Source organism: Sinohyriopsis cumingii, chromosome 17 (assembly GCF_028554795.1).
Source record: "Sinohyriopsis cumingii isolate HCF-2022 chromosome 17, ASM2855479v2, whole genome shotgun sequence".
Lineage (NCBI taxonomy): Eukaryota > Metazoa > Mollusca > Bivalvia > Unionida > Unionidae > Sinohyriopsis > Sinohyriopsis cumingii.
Window position 1 is genome coordinate 116194186 of NC_142977.1, and position 20770 is coordinate 116214955.

General features: G+C 34.3%; 1 protein-coding gene across 4 annotated transcripts in view; it reads right to left on the minus strand.

The window, feature by feature from the left end:
• The window catches only part of LOC149779717 (septin-5-like), a 145560-nt gene that overhangs the window by 62137 nt on the left and 62653 nt on the right, over positions 1–20770 (minus strand). Inside the window, exon 1 of one of the 4 annotated variants that reach the window (XM_089940576.1) lies at positions 3227–3392. The exons of the other annotated variants lie outside the window; for them this stretch is intronic. Within the exon in view, the coding sequence (XP_089796702.1) occupies positions 3227–3238 (12 nt within the window). The 5' untranslated portion in view covers positions 3239–3392. Of the gene's footprint in view, positions 1–3226; positions 3393–20770 lie in introns of those variants that run through there. 4 annotated transcript variants of the gene reach the window in all.

Consider the following 20770-nt stretch of genomic DNA (forward strand, 5'->3'; position numbering starts at 1 on the left):
GAAACTCAGGGTCCAAATGACAATCAAGCAATGCCCAAATTATAGACAATCAGTGTCCAAAGGACAAATAAGCAGGTTCCAAAACTTTTCTATATAACGCTAAAGGAGACAGAATGTTGAACGCATTTGAGGGCTCGTATATAAAATTTGACACCAATTTGATTAAAATCAAACAATTCCCACCAGTTATGTTTTGCAAAATAAGGTTGTGATGGACAAACTGGTGGCTGCACTTGGTTACTAGGCGTCTGTGCTCTTCTTCCAGCAGAGCCCATTTGATTGATTGATTGATTGATTGATGTTAACAGTACATCAACACATCAAAGTTTACATGTATTTATGAGGCAGACATTCTAACAACTAAACCATGGCAACTCCATAGGCAAGACTAAAGATCTGTGAAGTTAACAATGCAGAGAGAGACAGGGTTGCTGGTTTTACATTTTTTTAAAAACAGATCTAGCAGGTTTTATGTGTGTGACTTTGTGATATTAGTTGGACTCAATAAAAATCACATATGACAGGTGGAAATGTTTGCTGCAACATATAACACTCAGTAGAGACTGAACTCTACAACTCCACTACTCTAGCAAAATGTTTGTACAATAATAAATTGTATATCATTTACCTATCATGGATTTAATTTGGCTTGCTCTACATAACCAACTAGCCACAGCTAAACAACCATCTACTTTCTAGCTGTCAACTTTTACAATACTATCATTTAATCTTTTTATTTTGTTGCACTGACCTAGGATTGTACTTCAAGGGATAACAATACAGCTGCAAATGTAGGTTATATAATACCATTCAAAGGATAACAATACGGCTGCAAATGTAGGTTATATAATGCCATTCAAAGGATAACAATACAGCTGCAAATGTAAGTTATATAATGCCATTCAAAGGATAACAATAGGGCTGCAAATGTAGGTTATATAATGCCATTCAAAGGATAACAATACAGCTGTAAATGTAGGTTATATAATGCCATTCAAAGGATAACAACACAGCTGCAAATGTAGGTTATATAATTCCATTCAAAAGATAACAATACAGCTGCAAATGTAGGTCAAATAATGCCATTCAAAGGATAACAATATGGCTGCAAATGTAGGTTATATAATGCCATTCAAAGTTTAACAATACAGCTGCAAATGTAGGTTATATAATGCCATTCAAAGGATAACAATACAGCTGCAAATGTAGGTTATATAATGCCAATGGAAATTTGAGTAAAGTGCCTTGCTCAAGAACATAGCATAATTACAAACTCAGGTTGATGGTAAGATTTGAACCCATGCCATTTCCATGGCAAGCTTGGCATGCTAACCATTCCATCACTGCAGTTCCTGTTGCCAATGGTAACCTGTAATATGACATACAGGATGGCAAATCTGGCTTGTTCTATATCAAAGGTTTGTACAATATTAACCATGTATTAATTACCCCATCAAAGGCAAAATGGATTATATAATAATAACTGAGTATTAATTACCCCATCATGGAGTCAAATGTTTGTACAATTGCATGTTGTATATTTATTACCACATCTTGGAGTCAAATGTTTGTAGAATTGCATATTGTATTTTATTACCACATCTTGGAGTCAAATGTTTTTTGCACAATTGCATACTGTATATTTATTACCACATCATGGAGTCAAATGTTTGTAGAATTGCATATTGTATATTTATTACCCATGTTTGTACAATTGCATATTGTATAATTACTGCCCCATGTGGGAGTCAAATGTTTGTACAATTGCATATTGTATAATTACTGCCCCATGTGGGAGTCAAATGTTTGTACAATTGCATACTGTATATTTATTACCCCATGTGGGAGTCAAATGTCTGAAGAATTGCATATTGCATATTTATTGCCCCATCATGGAGTCAAATGTTTGTACAATTGCATACTGTATATTTATTACCCCCATGTTGAGTCAAATGATTGTACAATTGCATATTGTATATTTATTATCACATCTTAGTGAAAAAGGGGTTTAATATTTTCCAAAATGGACAGAGCTCTAGATAAGCTACATATTCTTTTATTTGTATTTGTTTTACAAAGAAATGTACAAAGTGTTTCATTGTGTTAAATTTTTTTAAAGTAATGTTTGATATTAGAAATCAGAGTTGTCAACATGTTGCATAAGTATAGTCCATGTTTAAGAAGGTGCATAAGTACATAAAGTCCAAGATAGTGCATTCTGTAAGTACAGTCCACATTCAATATTGTACATTCATTAGGTATTCTCTAAGTACAGTCCACATTCAATATTGTACATTCATTAGGTATTCTGTAAGTACAGTTCACATTCAATATTGTACATTCATTAGGTACAGTCCATGTTTTAAGATGGTGCAATCATTAGGTAATTAAAAGTCCATGTTTAAACTGGCACATTCGTTGAACATAAACAATATGATCTGGAAAATTTTCAGATGTTCCATGATCAATTGAAAAGATGCACATAGTTCTTGATTATGGTAAGAGCACAAGGGGCCCCAAGTGGCCAAGTGGTCTGAAGCGCTCACCGTTATGGATCAATGCCATCTCACCACTGTCTGTGTTGGTTAGAGTCTCGGATTCAGCAAATGTGGTTACGTGAGAAAGCTTGCCAGTAGCTTCTCATGGGTCAGCGGTTCTTTCCGGGTTCTTCCTCCACCATTAATACTGGCTGCCATGTATAGCCGATCTTGTGCTGAAAAATGGTGTTAAACCCTACAACAACAACAACAACATGTTAAGAACACTCACTCAAATACAGGCTAAGAATCAGATCTGCCCTAAAATAGTCAGATTAACTCGCTCGTTTTTTATGCATTCTCAAAGGCATGATTAATATCTTGACGATTAAGATCCATGTCTGGACACCCCTAGAATTTCAAACAATGTGATTAGTTACATTCAACCCAGGGGAATAAAATGCTTCATTTACTCAATTCCTATCAATAACCCTAATAGACTCAACTCAATTCCTATCAATAACCCTAATAGACTCAACTCAATTCCTATCAATAACCCTGATAGACTCAACTCAATTCCTATCAAAACCCTGATGGACTCAACTCAATTCCTATCAATAACCCTGATAGACTCAACTCAATTCCTATCAATAACCCTGATAGACTCAACTCAATGGTCCTCTTCGTTTAATGTGTTGGTTTTTTTTCCCATGTGCACATCAACTTCCAAGTAACTAGAAATATCTTACCTTCTTCGACATTTTTTATCTGTAACCAACTCTGAGAACTAAGTTCAATGCCAAATGAATATCTACATGGAAGATAATCAAACTTTCATTGCCGTGTGATCTTCACTCGAATTATCTTGACCACAGTCCACTAAACTTTGGACATTCAGCATCATCAAACAATATGAAGAGGTTAAAAACAATCCTGTAAAAACACTTGTATATTCTTCATCTTGTATATTTTACCACTCCAATGTATGTACGATAAAATGGTCAACATAAACCTACATTCCAGGTAAAAACATATATATGAGAAATAGATCTCAAGAATGTTGCTCAGAGTACATCTATGAAAACGATACATCTCAATTTTACTAGACATCATCTACCTTGATAAAATGAGTAATTAATCTGTATGAAATAACCCTTCAGTTGTATATGCATAATTCACAACTCCAAGCTTAAAAAGAATGAATGGTAAAATGCTCTGAAATCCAACATTCATTATTGAGGAGGAAACCCAACAATGTATAGATACCATGGAAATGTGACACTGTCTGGGATGGGAGGATCCTTTGTGTAAGTCACAAAGTATGGGGTTACATTTCATGAAGTGTGAAAAACTGTCCTATAAAATCTATATAGCAGTTTAGGTAATACTTACAAAACACTATTATTAAGCAATTTCCACACGAGTTATCTCAACCACGATCACAAAAAAAGTTTGAATATCAGCAACAGATGATGTGAAATAAACAAGCCAAAAAAACATCTGTATGCTTGTCAAGGTCTTGGCATCCTTTACATTTTATTATAGGTAGGTATGTATGTAGGTAGGTAGGTAAGTAGGCAGGTAGGTAGGTTGGTAGATAGGTAGGTATTATGTATGTATGCATGCAATAATAATAATAATAATGATAATAATAATAATTCCTTTTATTTAAAGAGATTAACTTCATTAGTTGAATACAATTTACCCCCCTTAAAAATGTCCTAACTATAATAAGTCCATTATGGCATAGCATCTTCAAGCAAGTTCTTCTCTCTCATGAACTTAAAGATTTACAATTAAACACATCTATAAATGCATACTAAGATACAATACGACAGGAGTTAGTTTTATAAATACATTCTTGTTGCATCCCTTTAATAACTGTGTTTTGAAATGACCTTAAGCAATATATTTAAATAAGCATAGCAGTTATTGATATATTTAAATAAGCACAGCAGTTAATGGGACTTTGACCTAAGGTATACCATCAGGAGATTCTGCAACAACGTGGCATGTAGTCAAGTTTTTGCCACACATGCAAAACATAAGTGTACCTGTTTTGGTAACCTGAGATTTCCTATCTCAATCTGGTTATCTCAGTCTAGTCATCTCAGTCATGGTGTTCACATGCTAGGAACTACTTCCACAAAAACGAAACCCTTTCTTCTCTTGTGCCTGTCAGAGTTGTTATAAAATCCAAGAACAAGAACAGATACATAACTAAAAGAAATTCACTCATAAAGAAACTTAAGGTCTCTACGACTTTGACACACACACACACACACACACACACACACAAAAGCTAACTGACAGAGCTCCACACACATGAGCAATACACATCAATGGCCACACAAATCCAAACTCTCTCATGAGCTACTGTCAAGCAGGCAAAAACCAGAAATGTGTTATGTCAAACTGGTTTCTTCTAACTTTGTCACTGTCAAACACCCACAATCTGCACTAGCTGAATCAAACATAACACATGTAATGTGATTGCAAATGAAAACTCCTGTCCTTCCCAACCAAAGTGGTTAATTCACCAGTCCACATGCAATTCCACGAGAAAAGATCCCTGTAGTATATCATTGCATTAGTAATATCAACACTTGCCATATTTCCAGGACAGAAAATATAATCTCCATGAAAGTTATGAATTAGACATTTCTTCATGTCATTACATATGTTGTTAAAGCTGTACCCAGTAGGCAAATTGTATTGCACAGTAATATACTGTTGCCTAACATCAAACATTTTCCAAATTAGAACCGATGCAGGTTAAAATTTAACTGTATAAAAGACATTAATTACTTATTCTTAATTTCATACGCTATCCATTGATTAACTGTGATATTACAGTAATATCAAATGTTTTTGTGTTTCTAATTTCTCATGCATAGAACTTGTGTAATTAGGGTCAACATTTCACCCCACTGCCCTTATTAACATGTTTGTCTTAATGTGCAGTATTTGGAATTACAACTGCACGTGGCTCAATACACTCACTGTCCAATACTTCCAACACATAATTCAAAATTTTTCTTTATTTTTTTTTCTTTTCTAAGAGCAGCATTAAAAGCTAGATGCTACTTAGATAATTACTCATAGTACAAAAGCTTATGATGTTTATAGAGAGTGATAAGCAATTAATAGTACCTAATAAATAGTGTGTTTCGAATCTGCTAGCTATATTGCAAAAGTGCCAGGTCATTTAAACTTATTTTGAACAAACTGGGTGAAAAAATCAATGTATTTCCTAGACAAGCAAATCCCAGTCATGGGGTACATTGTCTCTCTTGATACATCTTTTCTAACTTTGCAAAATTCTGGAGTGTTCCCATAAGCATTCATTTTGTCTTATACTCACTTATTATCATCTTGTTTTGTTTTATCCCTCTTCAACTGACTTTAAGGAATGAACTTTGTTTGCATTCCAGGATACAGACATTGCTATTTAATGCATCTTCTACAAATGTTACTAATTTTATGTTCAGTATAGAATTGAAAATCATTGGTAAATAAAAGAAGGGACCCAATATTGAGCCACATGGAACACCTTGCCTTATATAACACTGGTTAGAGTGGGAATTTCCCACAGAAACATGTTGCTTTTAATCACAATATCAAGTGAACCAATTTTTGTATGTTCTTAAAATGTATAACAATGCAGGTTACTTACGAGAAACCAGATCAAAGTCTTTCCTAAATTCCACAAATATTATGCCAATTAGGGTTGCCACTATTCATTTCAAATATTATGCCAATTAGGGTTGCCATTGTTCAATTTAAATATTATGCCAATCAGGGTTGACACTATTCATTTCAAATATTATGCCAATCAGGGTTGCCACAATTCATTTCAAATATTATGCCAATTAGGGTTGCCACTATTCATTTTAAATATTATGCCAATCAGGGTTGCCACAATTCATTTCAAATATTATGCCAATTAGGGTTGCCACTGTTCATTTTAAATATCATGCCAATCAGGGTTGCCACAATTCATTTCAAATATTATGCCAATTAGGGTTGCCACTAGTCATTTTAAATATTATGCCAATTAGGGTTGCCACTATTCATTTCTTCCAGCAATGTATTATGATATGTTTACCATGATCTAATATTCCATATCACTATATTTACATCAAATATAAGTAGAAAGAAAGCTGCTTGAGGCAGAGCTCTGTACATGATGTCTCAATTTTATATATGAACCATCCATATGAGCTAACCTACATTAACTAACCCTTGAGGGATATATAATTTATAACTTTGGTCAGGCCAGTCATGTAAATAATGAATGAACAAGCTGGATAAGCAACATTACTCATGGTGAAGAATTCCAATGAAAAGAAATTTGTAGGTATCTTGGAAACATGACACCTTGTGGGTGTGGAGAATTTATCTGTATAAGCTAAAAAATTGTGGGTTAGATTTACAGGAGGTAGGAAAATTGCTTGTTCCCTATACATTTTGAATAATGACATCAGTGTGTGTAGGCCTTTTCAGAACGTGTCAGGGTAAACACACTTGTAGATGTTCTCTGTGAACAGCTGATCTTTCTCCAAGTTGCAGATTTACTGTTACCAACTTGTCGATGGGCTTTTTAGGTTACAATATTTACTCGTCTGTCAACTGATTATTTCAAAAAGTAGATGACTGTGACCTAATATTCTGAGGATACTGTATTCTTATTGCAGTAATAATAAGCACCCAAAATTTCAGGACCAAATCTGGGAAACAAGTTGTAAAGTAAATGCTGAAATTCTTCTGCATTATGGTAGCGCCTTAGGGTGAATCCACTTCATGTCTCTGATTACATTATTTTTTATGTGCATTATAACAGAGTGCAAATGGTAACATCAGCACTTCATTATATCTTTCCAATACAATGACCAATAACAAAACATAATTCATAGAAAATATTGCTTAACATTGAATGGATTGAAGTTCTATGAACAAAGCTGAGACATACTGTTATATGCACAATTACGCTAAACAATTATCTGATACTTAGTTTCTGCCAGTGTTAGCTCACTTTCAGGCAGAGCCATGGATGCTCAGATCATAAAACTTGGACTCATAGTATGAAGGTCATGGACTCAGTTGTGACCCACCAGGCCATTGGGACTCAACTCAGCTGCTTTGTTGTGCCATTGGAATGGTACTTAGCTTCTATTTCCTTGGCATGATATAGCCAATCATATGTCAAAAAGTGACATTAAACCAACAGAACAAACCTCACCATGACAGTAGCTGGCAGGGAGAAGCAAAATTATCTCTCCATTATTTAGACATTAAAACATAGTAATAATAATAATAATAACAATAATAATGAAGACTTTGTATAGCACCTAATCTTAAGAAGCTCTAAGCGCTTTACAACATTAGACAACACCTATAAGATAAGAAACATAATAATATTATTACAAAAACTAACACTGTGAAATTAGAAAACATAAAAAACATGCTGAGAATATTTAAGGTAGGAAGCATTATTAGGTGCATATATATTACATATGTTTTTTCTTGTGCGTTTTGTTTTTGTGTGTTTTGCTTGATTCCTGGGTATCTGACTTTTAAATCAAATACATACTGGGTCTGATTCTGTGGCACATGGGTCCCAATATTTCACTGAAGTCACATCAAGCATGTAATACCGTAGGCATTATTCTGTTCAGTGCTTGGTTACACCCATTAAAGTATATTATCCCACTTTTTTATTTCTCATTTTGGCCTCTATTTTCATCTACATGGCTCAACCCATGTTACAACTCAACTGTGTACCAGACCACCTTCTAGGCAAGGGCATCTCAGTTGTGTACCAGACCACCTTCTAGGCAAGGTACATGCAGCTTCCTCCAGGGCATTGGCCTGGATAGGTGATTTGTAATGTCACACCCAATGATGTAAACAAAAAACATAAAACCAAGTCACAGTATGGAAGTTGCACATACTTGTTCTCAGCAGCATGTGCATGTGTTTCATTGGTGGTGGGGGTGAAGGAGGGGCAGTGTAGAGTTGGGATGGGGGGGGCAGTGAGACTCAAAGTTGGAAGAGGGGGTTCAGTACAAGCAACACAAATAAGCAATGTCATAGTCTTCGAATATGTTGTTTATTCCTATAAGCACATGGAAATGTGAAGAAATAAGACAATAAAATGTATATTTTCATGGAAGTATTGATGCTTTTATCAAAACAAAAATGACTGGTTGACTTTAAGCATTAGTAATACTGCACACATCTGTCTTTAAAAAATCCACTAGATAACAGAATATAATATCTAAAACTTCTAGCTCCAGACTAATGATCTGAATAGGCAATTTGAGGATCTCATGTTAATGCAGCTAATATTTGTTTAAACATCACTGCATTCATCTTAGACTGTCATTTGTATTTAAACATCTCTGCATTCATGTTAGACTGTCATTTGTATGTAAACATCTCTGCATTCATCTTAGACTGTCATTTGTATTTAAACATCTCTGCATTCATCTTAGACTGTCATTTGTATGTAAACATCTCTGCATTCATCTTAGATTGTCATTTGTATGTAAACATCACTGCATTCACCTCAGATTGTCATTTGTATTAAAACATCTCTGCATTCATCTCAGATTGTCATTTGTATTTAAACATCTCTGCATTCATCTTAGACTGTCATTCGTATTTAAACATCTCTGCATTCATCTCAGACTGTCATTTGTATGGAAACATCTCTGCATTCATCTTAGACTGTCATTTGTATTTAAACATCTCTGCATTCATCTTAGACTGTCATTTGTATTTAAACATCTCTGCATTCATCTCAGACTGTCATTTGTATGTAAACATCTCTGCATTCATCTCAGACTGTCATTTGTATTTACACATCACTGCATTCATCTTAGATTGTAATTTGTATTTAAACATCTCTGCATTCATCTTAGATTGTCATTTGTATTTAAACATCTCTGCATTCATCTCAGCCTGTCATTTGTATGTAAACATCTCTGCATTCATCTTAGACTGTCATTTGTATTTAAACATCTCTGCAATCATCTCAGTCATTTGTATTTAAACATCTCTGCATTCATCTTAGATTGTCATTTGTATTTAAACATCTCTGCATTCATCTCAGACTGTCATTTGTATTTAAACATCTCTGCATCTCAGACTGTCATTTGTATGTAAACATCTCTGCATTCATGTTAGACTGACATATGTATTTAAACATCTCTGCATTCATCTCAGACTGTCATTTGTATGTAAACATCTCTGCATTCATCTCAGATTGTCATTTGTATGTAAACATCTCTGCATTCATCTCAGATTGTCATTTGTATTTAAACATCTCTGCATTCATCTTAGATTGTCATTTGTATGTAAACATCTCTGCATTCATCTTAGATTGTCATTTGTATTTAAACATCTCTACATTCATCTCAGACTGTCATTTGTATTTAAACATCTCTGCATTCATCGTAGACTGTCATTTGTATTTAAACATCTCTGCATTTATCTTATACTGTCATTTGTATGTAAACATCTCTGCATTCATCTTAGACTGGATGTTCATAATGTGTAAACTTCCAAAGAGAGCTTGTTGATAGCAGTGATGATGATCTTTCTGCATTTGCCCCAATACAGCATTGGGTTACTACTTTGATTATGTTATATAGTCACAAAATGACTGATGTTGACATGGTGTTAGATAAGGTGCTTGCAATATGTGCAAGTATAAAATCACACACAAACCCATCCCCAACTTGCTCCTGAGCTTCATGAAATCAAACTCTGCCAACAAGGAGGTGTGAAAATTAGTTTTGATGTGCTTTGTTGAGTTTCCTGACTGGTTCATCCTTCCCTGAATCACAGCTGTATTTTAAGCATCGTGCTTTCAAAATTAAATAGCTGTCTCACACTGCTAGTAACTTTGTTGTTATTGTTGTTATAGGGTTTAATGCCATTTTTCAGAACAAGATAGGCTCTACATGGCAGCCAGTATAAATGGTGGAGGAAGACTCTGGGATAACCCCAGAAAGAACCACCGACCCATGTGAAGCTACAGGCAAGCTCTCTCACACACCTACAGAGGCTGAGCCCGAGACTCGAACCCATGCAGACAGAGGTGAGATAGCGGCGATCTGTAATGGTGAGCACTTTAGACCATTCGGCCACATGGGGCCCTGCCAGTAACTTTATCATTACATCCAGTCAACAATAATCATTTTATGTATGGAGTAAAATCTGATCTAAAAAAGAAACATTGCACCTGATGAAGAACTAGTAAATAATCTTTGACAAAGATGGCTCAAACATCAAGGCAATTAAGTGTAATGTTAGCTTCTTCAAAACAATCACTGATTTACCTAACTATAATGTGATGAATTGTTCTACTACCATACCATACCTATGCAAATTAGTTGATTTACCTAACTATAATGTGTTGAGTTGTTCTACTACCATACTATACTTATGCAAATTAGTTGATTTACTGAACATAAAATGTTGTTTGTTCCTAATAACTGTACTATACCTATGCAAATTAGCTGATTTACTGAACATAATATGTAATTCGTTCCAAGTAACTGTACTATACCTATGCACATTTGCCTAATGGGTAATCCAACAGCAATGCAGAAGGACAAATAAAATTACACTAGCTGTTGTCTGTCATTTAACACAGACTAAGATCATTAATAGCGAAGCTATGCCAATCATAACTGTGATACTTTGCTGTGAGCATTAAGTGTGAAGCTATGCCAATCATAACTGTGATACTTTGCTGTGAGCATTTAGTGTAAAGCAATGCCAATCATAACTGTGATACTTTGCTGTGAGGATTAGGTATGAAGCTATGCCAATCATAACTGTGATACTTTGCTGTGAGGATTAGGTATGAAGCAATGCCAATCATAACTGTGATACTTTGCTGTGAGCATTTAGTGTAAAGCTATGCCAATCATAACTGATACTTTGCTGTGAGGATTAAGTGTAAAGCAATGCCAATCTTAACTGTGATACTTTGCTGTGAGGATTAGGTATGAAGCTATGCCAATCATAACTGTGATACTTTGCTGTGAGCATTTAGTGTAAAGCTATGCCAATCATAACTGATACTTTGCTGTGAGGATTAAGTGTAAAGCAATGCCAATCATAACTGTGATACTTTGCTGTGAGGATTAGGTATGAAGCTATGCCAGTCATAACTGTGATACTTTGCTGTGAGGATTAAGTGTGAAGCTATGCCAATCGTAACTGTGATACTTTGCTGTGAGCATTTAGTGTAAAGTTATGCCAATCATAACTGATACTTTGCTGTGAGGATTAAGTGTGAAGCTATGCCAATCATAACTGTGATACTTTGCTGTGAGCATTTAGTGTAAAGCTATGCCAATCATAACTGATAATTTGCTGTGAGCATTTAGTGTAATGCTATGCCAGTTATAACTATTCTGTATTTGAAAGACACGAAAGGTATCTCTTTTTTGTTCATATGATTTACTGGAAAATGTGTTTTTTAAAACACATGAGTGTCAGGCAGTTTGAAAGTAAAAGAATTGTGTTTTGTCTGCCAAGTCATAACCTGGCAGTTAGTCTGTCCAATGCTTTTTTTTTGTGCTGGGGGGTAGGTTACAAATATCTGGGTCCATTGGTCATTAATGCAAGTTCCTGAACTCTTGGACTTTAGCAAATTTCATCTCCTGTTTGACTATGAGATGACTTTCCAAGAGTAACACTGCACCAACAGACTAGCCACCACGGTTAGCTCACTGACATACCAAGATAGGATCTCGAAGCACCTGGGGAAAAATGATTAACCAGTATATGCTATCCATCACTGATGTCAATCACATGGTTCCCTCACTTTTATAAAGATAAATTTCAAGGTCATTTCCAGGATTTTTCCGTGATGAAATCTATTTTTTCATTGTTCACATATGATCATGACTGAATGGAATTAAAGAACATTTTACATTGCAAAACATACATTTTCTAGATCTAAATATGTTTCTCTTTCAAGACTCTCCAAAACATCTGTGTCAGAAAAGATGATTGTGTACAAAACCACAAAATGTATCACATGAAACAAGTTTGATTATTTTCCTATAAATTGGCAGGTAAAGTCATTTCAATGTATAGAATAAAAACTCAAACATTACTTTGCTGACCTGTGGGAACAACATGATGAACATAAATTAGTTTTGTTTCCTTTCAAACCTTTAATTCTAAAGTGTGTGTGTGTGTGTGTGTCCAATACATTAAATGTACTATTAATACATTAGCCAAGTGAATTCAATGTACTAGTAATATTTGAGTCCAGTAAATTGGCTGTATTGGCTGTACTGGTAACACAAGAGCCCAGCAAATTGGCTGTACTGGTAACACATAAGCCCAGTAAATTGACTGTACTGGTAACACAAGAGCCCAGCAAATTGGCTGTACTGGTAACACATAAGCCCAGTTAATTGACTGTACTGGTAACATGTGAGCCCAGTAAATTGACTGTACTGTTAACATGTGAGCCCAGTAAATTATCTGTACTAGTAACACATGAGCCCAGTAAATTGGCTGTACTAGAAACACAAGATCCCAGCAAACTGACTGTACTGGTAACACATAAGCCCAGTAAATTGACTGTGCTGGTAACATGTGAACCCAGTAAACTGGCTGTACTGGAAACACAAAAGCCCAGCAAATTGACTGTACTGGTAACACATGAGCCCAGTAAATTGGCAGTACTGGAAACACAAGAGCCCAGCAAACTGACTGTTCTGGTAACATATAAGCACAGTAAAGTGATTGTAATGGTAACGTATGAGCCCAGTAAATTGTCTGTACTGGTAACACAAGAGCACAGCAAATTGACTGTACTGGTAACATATAAGCACAGTAAAGTGATTGTAATGGTAACGTATGAGCCCAGTAAATTGTCTGTACTGGTAACACAAGAGCACAGCAAATTGACTGTACTGGTAACACATGAGCCCAGTAAATTGGCAGTACTGGAAACACAAGAGCCCAGCAAACTGACTGTTCTGGTAACATATAAGCACAGTAAAGTGATTGTAATGGTAACGTATGAGCCCAGTAAATTGTCTGTACTGGTAACACAAGAGCACAGCAAATTGACTGTACTGGTAACACATGAGCCCAGCAAACTGACTGTTCTGGTAACATGTAAGAACAGTAAAGTGATTGTAATGGTAACGTATGAGCCCAGTAATTTGTCTGTACTGGTAACATATAAGCACAGTAAAGTGATTGTAATGGTAACGTATGAGCACAGTAAATTCAGTATTTGATTGTAGTATAATAAAGGCTGTAATCAGAAAATAGCAATGGAATCACACTTTACATGTAGCGTGTTACTTAATAAATGGGGACAACATATCTGTAACAGCCACCAAAGAAGTAATAAAATAAATAGTTGAGGAAGGTATGATTTGTATTTCCATAGCAGTGTATATACATTACGTAGGTTAAATTGTCTGCAAACAAGATGCTGCTAAGGTTAGCATGTTAAAGAAGTTGAGTGTTAAAAGTAGATACCAGATCCAAAACATACCGTACAAGTGGGACTGGGAAGATAAAATTTACATTCAAAATTCTTTATCCCATAATTGGGACTGATTCAGACAAACTATGATAAACTTTATTCCATGGTTAGGACTGATTCAGATAATCTATGGAAAACTTTATCCAATGTTTGGGACTGATTCAGACAAACTATGATAAACTTTGTCACATGGTTGGGACTGATTCAGACAAACTATGATAAATTTTATCCCATGGGTGGGACTGATTCAGATAATCTATGGAAAACTTTATCCAATGTTTGGGACTGATTCAGGCAAACTATAATAAACTTTATCCCATGGTTGGGACTGATTCAGACAAACTATGATAAATTTTATTCCATGGGTGGGACTGATTCAGGCAAACTATGATAAACTTTGTCACATGGTTGGGACTGATTCAGATAATCTTTGTTAAACTTTATCCCATGGTTGGGACTGATTCAGATAATCTTTGTTAAACTTTACCCCATGATTGGGACTGATTCAGATAATCTATGGAAAACTTTATCCCATGGTTGGGACTGATTCAGATGATCTTTGTTAAACTTTATCCCATGGTTGGGGCTGATTCAGATAATCTACGGAAAACTTTATCTCATGGTTGGGACTGATTCAGGCAAACTATGATAAACTTTATCCCATGGTTGGGACTGATTCAGGCAAACTATGATAAACTTTATCCCATGGTTGGGACTGAATTAGATAATCTATGGAAAACTTTATCCCCTGGTTGGGACTGATTCAGGCAGCTATGATAAACTTTATCCCATGGTTGGGACTGATTCAGATATTTTTTTGAAAACTTTATTCCATGGTTGGGACTGATTCAGACAATCTATGATAAACTTTATCCCATTTTGAGGACCAATTTAAACAATCTATGAAAAGGAGATTTTAACTTTCAAATAAGCTATCTCCACTGAAAATAAAACAAATACACTTTGTAAACAGCAACTTGTATGCTATGAAAATAACTGAACCAAACACATTAAACAAGGTATGTGTATGGATGACTCTCACACTGACTGGTGGCAACATTCCCTCTAAGGCATGTACACTAGTGAGTGCCGAGCAAAGACCACTGGGCAGACTGCAAAACCTACTGAGCAAATTTTTTTACGGAAATTGTATCCTCAGGCAGGGTGCATCAAAGTGTATCATTATAGATTTAATGACATTAAATCAAACATCTGGAATTTTAATCTCAACCATGTCAAGACTGAAAATATTTTGAACAACGAACAACTGTAATCAATTAGAAGAAATTGTGTTCACGAGAAATCAAAAGAATGTAAACAAAATAATATTTCCCATTTCTATGCTTCATGTAGCCTTATTATGTATTGGCAATTAGCGGTTTACATTTGTTTATAAACACTTCCCAAGACTTCTGTCATTTTTTATGGACATATTTATAATACCAAAGATTAATTTTGTCCTAATTACTTACAGTGACACGGATGCTAATCTTACTTTCCTTAGGAGCTATGATTACCTCAAACCCATGGCCAGTGCCTGTTTTTCTTGTACCCATGGCCAGTGCCTTTTTTTCTTGTACCCACCGACAGTACCCGTTTTTCTTGTACCCATGGCCAGTGCCTGTTTTTCTTGTACCCATGGCCAGTGCCTGTTTTACTTGTACCCATGGCCAGTGCCTGTTTTTCTTGTACCCATGGACAGTACCTGTTTTTCTTGAACCATGGACAGTGCCTGTTTTTCTTGTACCCATGGCCAGTGCCTGTTTTTCAGACAATGGTCACTTGTGCCATGATAACTGCAGGTCAGTATTCTGCAAGCTCACTAAATATACCTATTTTTCTTCATTATTAAATATCTTTCTCTGAGGTGTAGCAATTCCAGTGTAGGTTAAAACAAGAAGATACATCTTACCATTTCACTTGTATTATCACTTTCAGCCATGTGATAGCAAATAGAAAAATCAATTAATGACAAACACCATAAAAATGATGTCTACCTCATGTATTTGTTATCATGTAAATGTAGATTTTCTTCCTCACTCACAGGTAAATTTAAGGAATTCTTATAGTGTCTTAGTGAGGACCCTGATTTTATTTCCTGTTTCTTTATCTCTATTATTATAAATTAACATACTTAAAGTAAATGCAGACAAAATTCCCATGTATAATAATAAAAAGAATGTCTCCACTGGCAGAGGCTTGTAGGAATCCTGTTTAATACAAGGAACATTATTCTGTAGTGAGAGAATAGGCCAGTGTGTCCTGGTTATTGGCTATATTGGGTAAATATAATTTTGGGCGGCTTTTTATTTCTTTTAGTAAAAGAGTACTTCCTTTCTGGACTCTACTTCTCAGCTTCATATAAGAGGGGTTTACTCTTATAGGCCTGTTGTTACCATCCCTGAAATCGCTTCAAGAGTTCTTTGATGAACTATATTGAAAACCATGCGCAAGAATATCCAATCGTTACTTCCAATGACCAACATCCCACTATATTATGCAGAGAAGATGAGACATTATGGATTTTCTGATTATAGTCGAAAATCTGTTGCCAGAAATAAATATTCTCCACAAGTTTCCTACAGATGAAAGGTTGATACAAGCATGAATAAGACATATGAAAAGTTGCCCCAATGTATTATTACCATTATAAAAAAAATCAAACCATCTCACATAAGTTTTCCAACTTCAAGCATTATTATTATTATTATTACTATTATTATTATTATTAATCCTACATGCAAAGATTTGTTAGTTCTTTCCCAGGTAGCTACATATTGTAAATAATCAAGTTTATTTTTTGTGAAAATTCTTGTACACGTGTACTTAGGAAAAGAGGGTTCTGGAAATGACACATTAGGAAAGAAGCAAACTATCGGTTCTGTCCAATTTGTAATAAGGTTGTGCTTTTTTAAAATATCAAATGCATGTTTGAATTAGAGTATGAATGTTAAGTCTATTTGATTTCTGAATGACTAAATGATCTTGTATACTTTTAGATACTTTAGTGATAAAAATCTAGACATCATAGTCAGGTTTCTTGTTTTCCATGAAATGCAGTCCTTAGATTTAGGTAGTAATATTGTCCATGCAGAAGAAATTTAATAAATATATATATATATATAAGTTACAGCAAACTGTAAATCATTATGTGTATTTAATACTACCATTTGCCATTTATCAGACCTTTCAAGTACATCATGTTACGTCAAAACATTAATTGTATTTAAAATAGAAAAAGTAATTAATTTATATCAAAGTCATTTAAATCAAAGTTTAATGTGCTTTTCTTTATTTTTCTAACAACTACATGTACAAATCATAATTTCCACATGTACAGCACTTTGTCTAGTAAATACATCTTGAGGCAGACGACACTAAAAATGTCAGGTCACAGGTTCATTCATAGCTTTTTTGGATGCCATTATTATATAGATTTCTACCAGAAGGAACGCTGCATCATGGGTAAATTAGAGGAATTAATAAGCCATGGGACAAAACAAACCTTACTGAACAGGCCTATAGGGAGGGTATGGGTGCAGCCAGCAGGTATGCTGCAAACACAGCAGTGTCCCACAAACTACTTGACTGTATACATTAGCAAAACTAAAATCAAAGGTTTGACTAACAGGAACATGGAGTTTCCAGCGCATACTCAACAATATTTTCTTTCTTTTTTGATCTCATGTTCCCTTTCCAACTCCTCTGCATTTGTGAAGTAAAGGGGTAGGTGTGATTGACCAAATTGCACAAAATATCAATTTTAAAATAAAATTGAGTTCCCTCACTATGATGCCCCTCAGTATACTTCTCTCTTGTACTACTGGTATTGTCATGAATTCCATTTGTAATACTGGTAAGGTCATGAATTCCATTTGTAATACTGGTATTGTCATGAATTCCATTTGTAATACTGGTAAGGTCATGAATTCCATTTGTAAAACTGGTAATGTCATGAATTTTATTTATAATACTGATATGGTAATGAATTCTATTTGTAATATTGATATTGTCATGAATTCCATTTGTAATACTGGTATGGTCATGAATTCCATTTGTAATACTGGTATTGTCATGAATTCCATTTGTAATACTGGTATTGTCATGAATTCCATTTGTGATACTGGTATTGTCATGAATTCCATTTGTAATACTGGTAAGGTCATGAATTCCATTTGTAATACTGGTACGGTCATGAATTCCATTTGTAATACTGGTATTGTCATGAATTCCATTTGTAATACATGTACTGGTATCGTCATGAATTCCATTTGTAATACTGGTAAGGTCATGAATTCCATTTGTAATACTGGTATTGTCATGAATTCCTTTTGTAATACTGGTATTGTCATAAATTCCATTTGTAATACTGGTAAGGTCATGAATTCCATTTGTAAAACTGGTATTGTCATAAATTCCATTTGTAATACTGGTATTGTCATGAATTCCATTTGTAATACTGGTATTGTCATGAATTCCATTTGTAATACTGGTAAGGTCATGAATTCCATTTGTAATACTGGTATTGTCATGAATTCCATTTGTAATACTGGTAAGGTCATGAATTCCATTTGTAATACTGGTAAGGTCATGAATTCCATTTGTAATACTGGTATTGTTATGAATTCCATTTGTAATACTGGTAAGGTCATGAATTCCATTTGTAATACTGGTATTGTCATGAATTCCATTTGTAATACTGGTATTGTCATGAATTCCATTTGTAATACTGGTATTGTCATGAATTCCATTTGTAATACTGGTATTGTCATGAATTCCATTTGTAATACTGGTAAGGTCATGAATTCCATTTGTAATACTGGTATTGTCATGAATTCCATTTGTAATACTGGTAAGGTCATGAATTCCATTTGTAATACTGGTAAGGTCATGAATTCCATTTGTAATACTGGTATTGTTATGAATTCCATTTGTAATACTGGTAAGGTCATGAATTCCATTTGTAATACTGGTATTGTCATGAATTCCATTTGTAATACTGGTATTGTCATGAATTCCATTTGTAATACTGGCATTGTCATGAATGACATTTGTAATACTGGTATTGTCATGAATTCCATTTGTAATACTGGTATTGTCATAAATTCCATTTGTAATACTGGTATGGTCATGAATTCCATTTGTAATACTGGTAAGGTCATGAATTCCATTGTAATACTGGTATGGTCATGAATTCCATTTGTAATACTGGTATTGTCATGAATTCCATTTGTAATACTGGTAAGGTCATGAATTCCATTTGTAAAACTGGTATTGTCATAAATTCCATTTGTAATACTGGTATTGTCATGAATTCCATTTGTAATACTGGTATTGTCATGAATTCCATTTGTAAAACTGGTATTGTCATGAATTCCATTTGTAATACTGGTATGGTCATGAATTCCATTTGTAATACTGGTATGGTCATGAATTCCATTTGTAATACTGGTATTGTCATGAATTCCATTTGTAATACTGGTATTGTCATGAATTCCATTTGTAATACTGGTATGGTCATGAATTCCATTTGTAATACTGGTATTGTCATGAATTCCATTTGTAATACTGGTATTGTCATGAATTCCATTTGTAATACTGGTATTGTCATGAATTCCATTTGTAATACTGGTATTGTCATGAATTCCATTTGTAATACTGGTAAGGTCATGAATTCCATTTGTAAAACTGGTATTGTCATAAATTCCATTTGTAATACTGGTATTGTCATGAATTCCATTTGTAATACTGGTATTGTCATGAATTCCATTTGTAAAACTGGTATTGTCATGAATTCCATTTGTAATACTGGTATTGTCATGAATTCCATTTGTAATACTGGTATTGTCATGAATTCCATTTGTAATACTGGTATTGTCATGAATTCCATTTGTAATACTGGTATTGTCATGAATTCCATTTGTAATACTGGTATGGTCATGAATTCCATTTGTAATACTGGTATTGTCATGAATTCCATTTGTAAAACTGGTATTGTCATGAATTCCATTTGTAATACTGGTATTGTCATGAATTCCATTTGTAATACTGGTATTGTCATGAATTCCATTTGTAATACTGGTATGGTCATGAATTCCATTTGTAATACTGGTATTGTCATGAATTCCATTTGTAATACTGGTATTGTCATGAATTCCATTTGTAATACTGGTAAGGTCATGAATTCCATTTGTAATACTGGTATTGTCATGAATTCCATTTGTAATACTGGTATTGTCATGAATTCCATTTGTAATACTGGTATGGTCATGAATTCCATTTGTAATACTGGTATTGTCATGAATTCCATTTGTAATACTGGTATTGTCATGAATTCCATTTGTAATACTGGTATTGTCATGAATTCCATTTGTAATACTGGTACTGTCATGAATTCTATTTGTAATATTGATATTGTCATGAATTCCATTTGTAATACTGGTATTGTCATGAATTCCATTTGTAATACTGGTAAGGTCATGAATTCCATTTGTAATACTGGTATTGTCATGAATTCCATTTGTAATACTGGTAAGGTCATGAATTCCATTTGTAATACTGGTATGATCATGAATTCATGAATAATTAGCTTGGTGACCATTTGTTGCAAGATCTGTAGCTCTTTAAGTAGGTGCAAAGTGTTCAAATTACGGTTAAGTAGTTCTGTGTAATTTGGAACTAATTTGCTCATAAAGAAATATTTCAGAAGTAATTTCCGAGTTAATTAATCATTTTTTAAAATTCAATAATATTT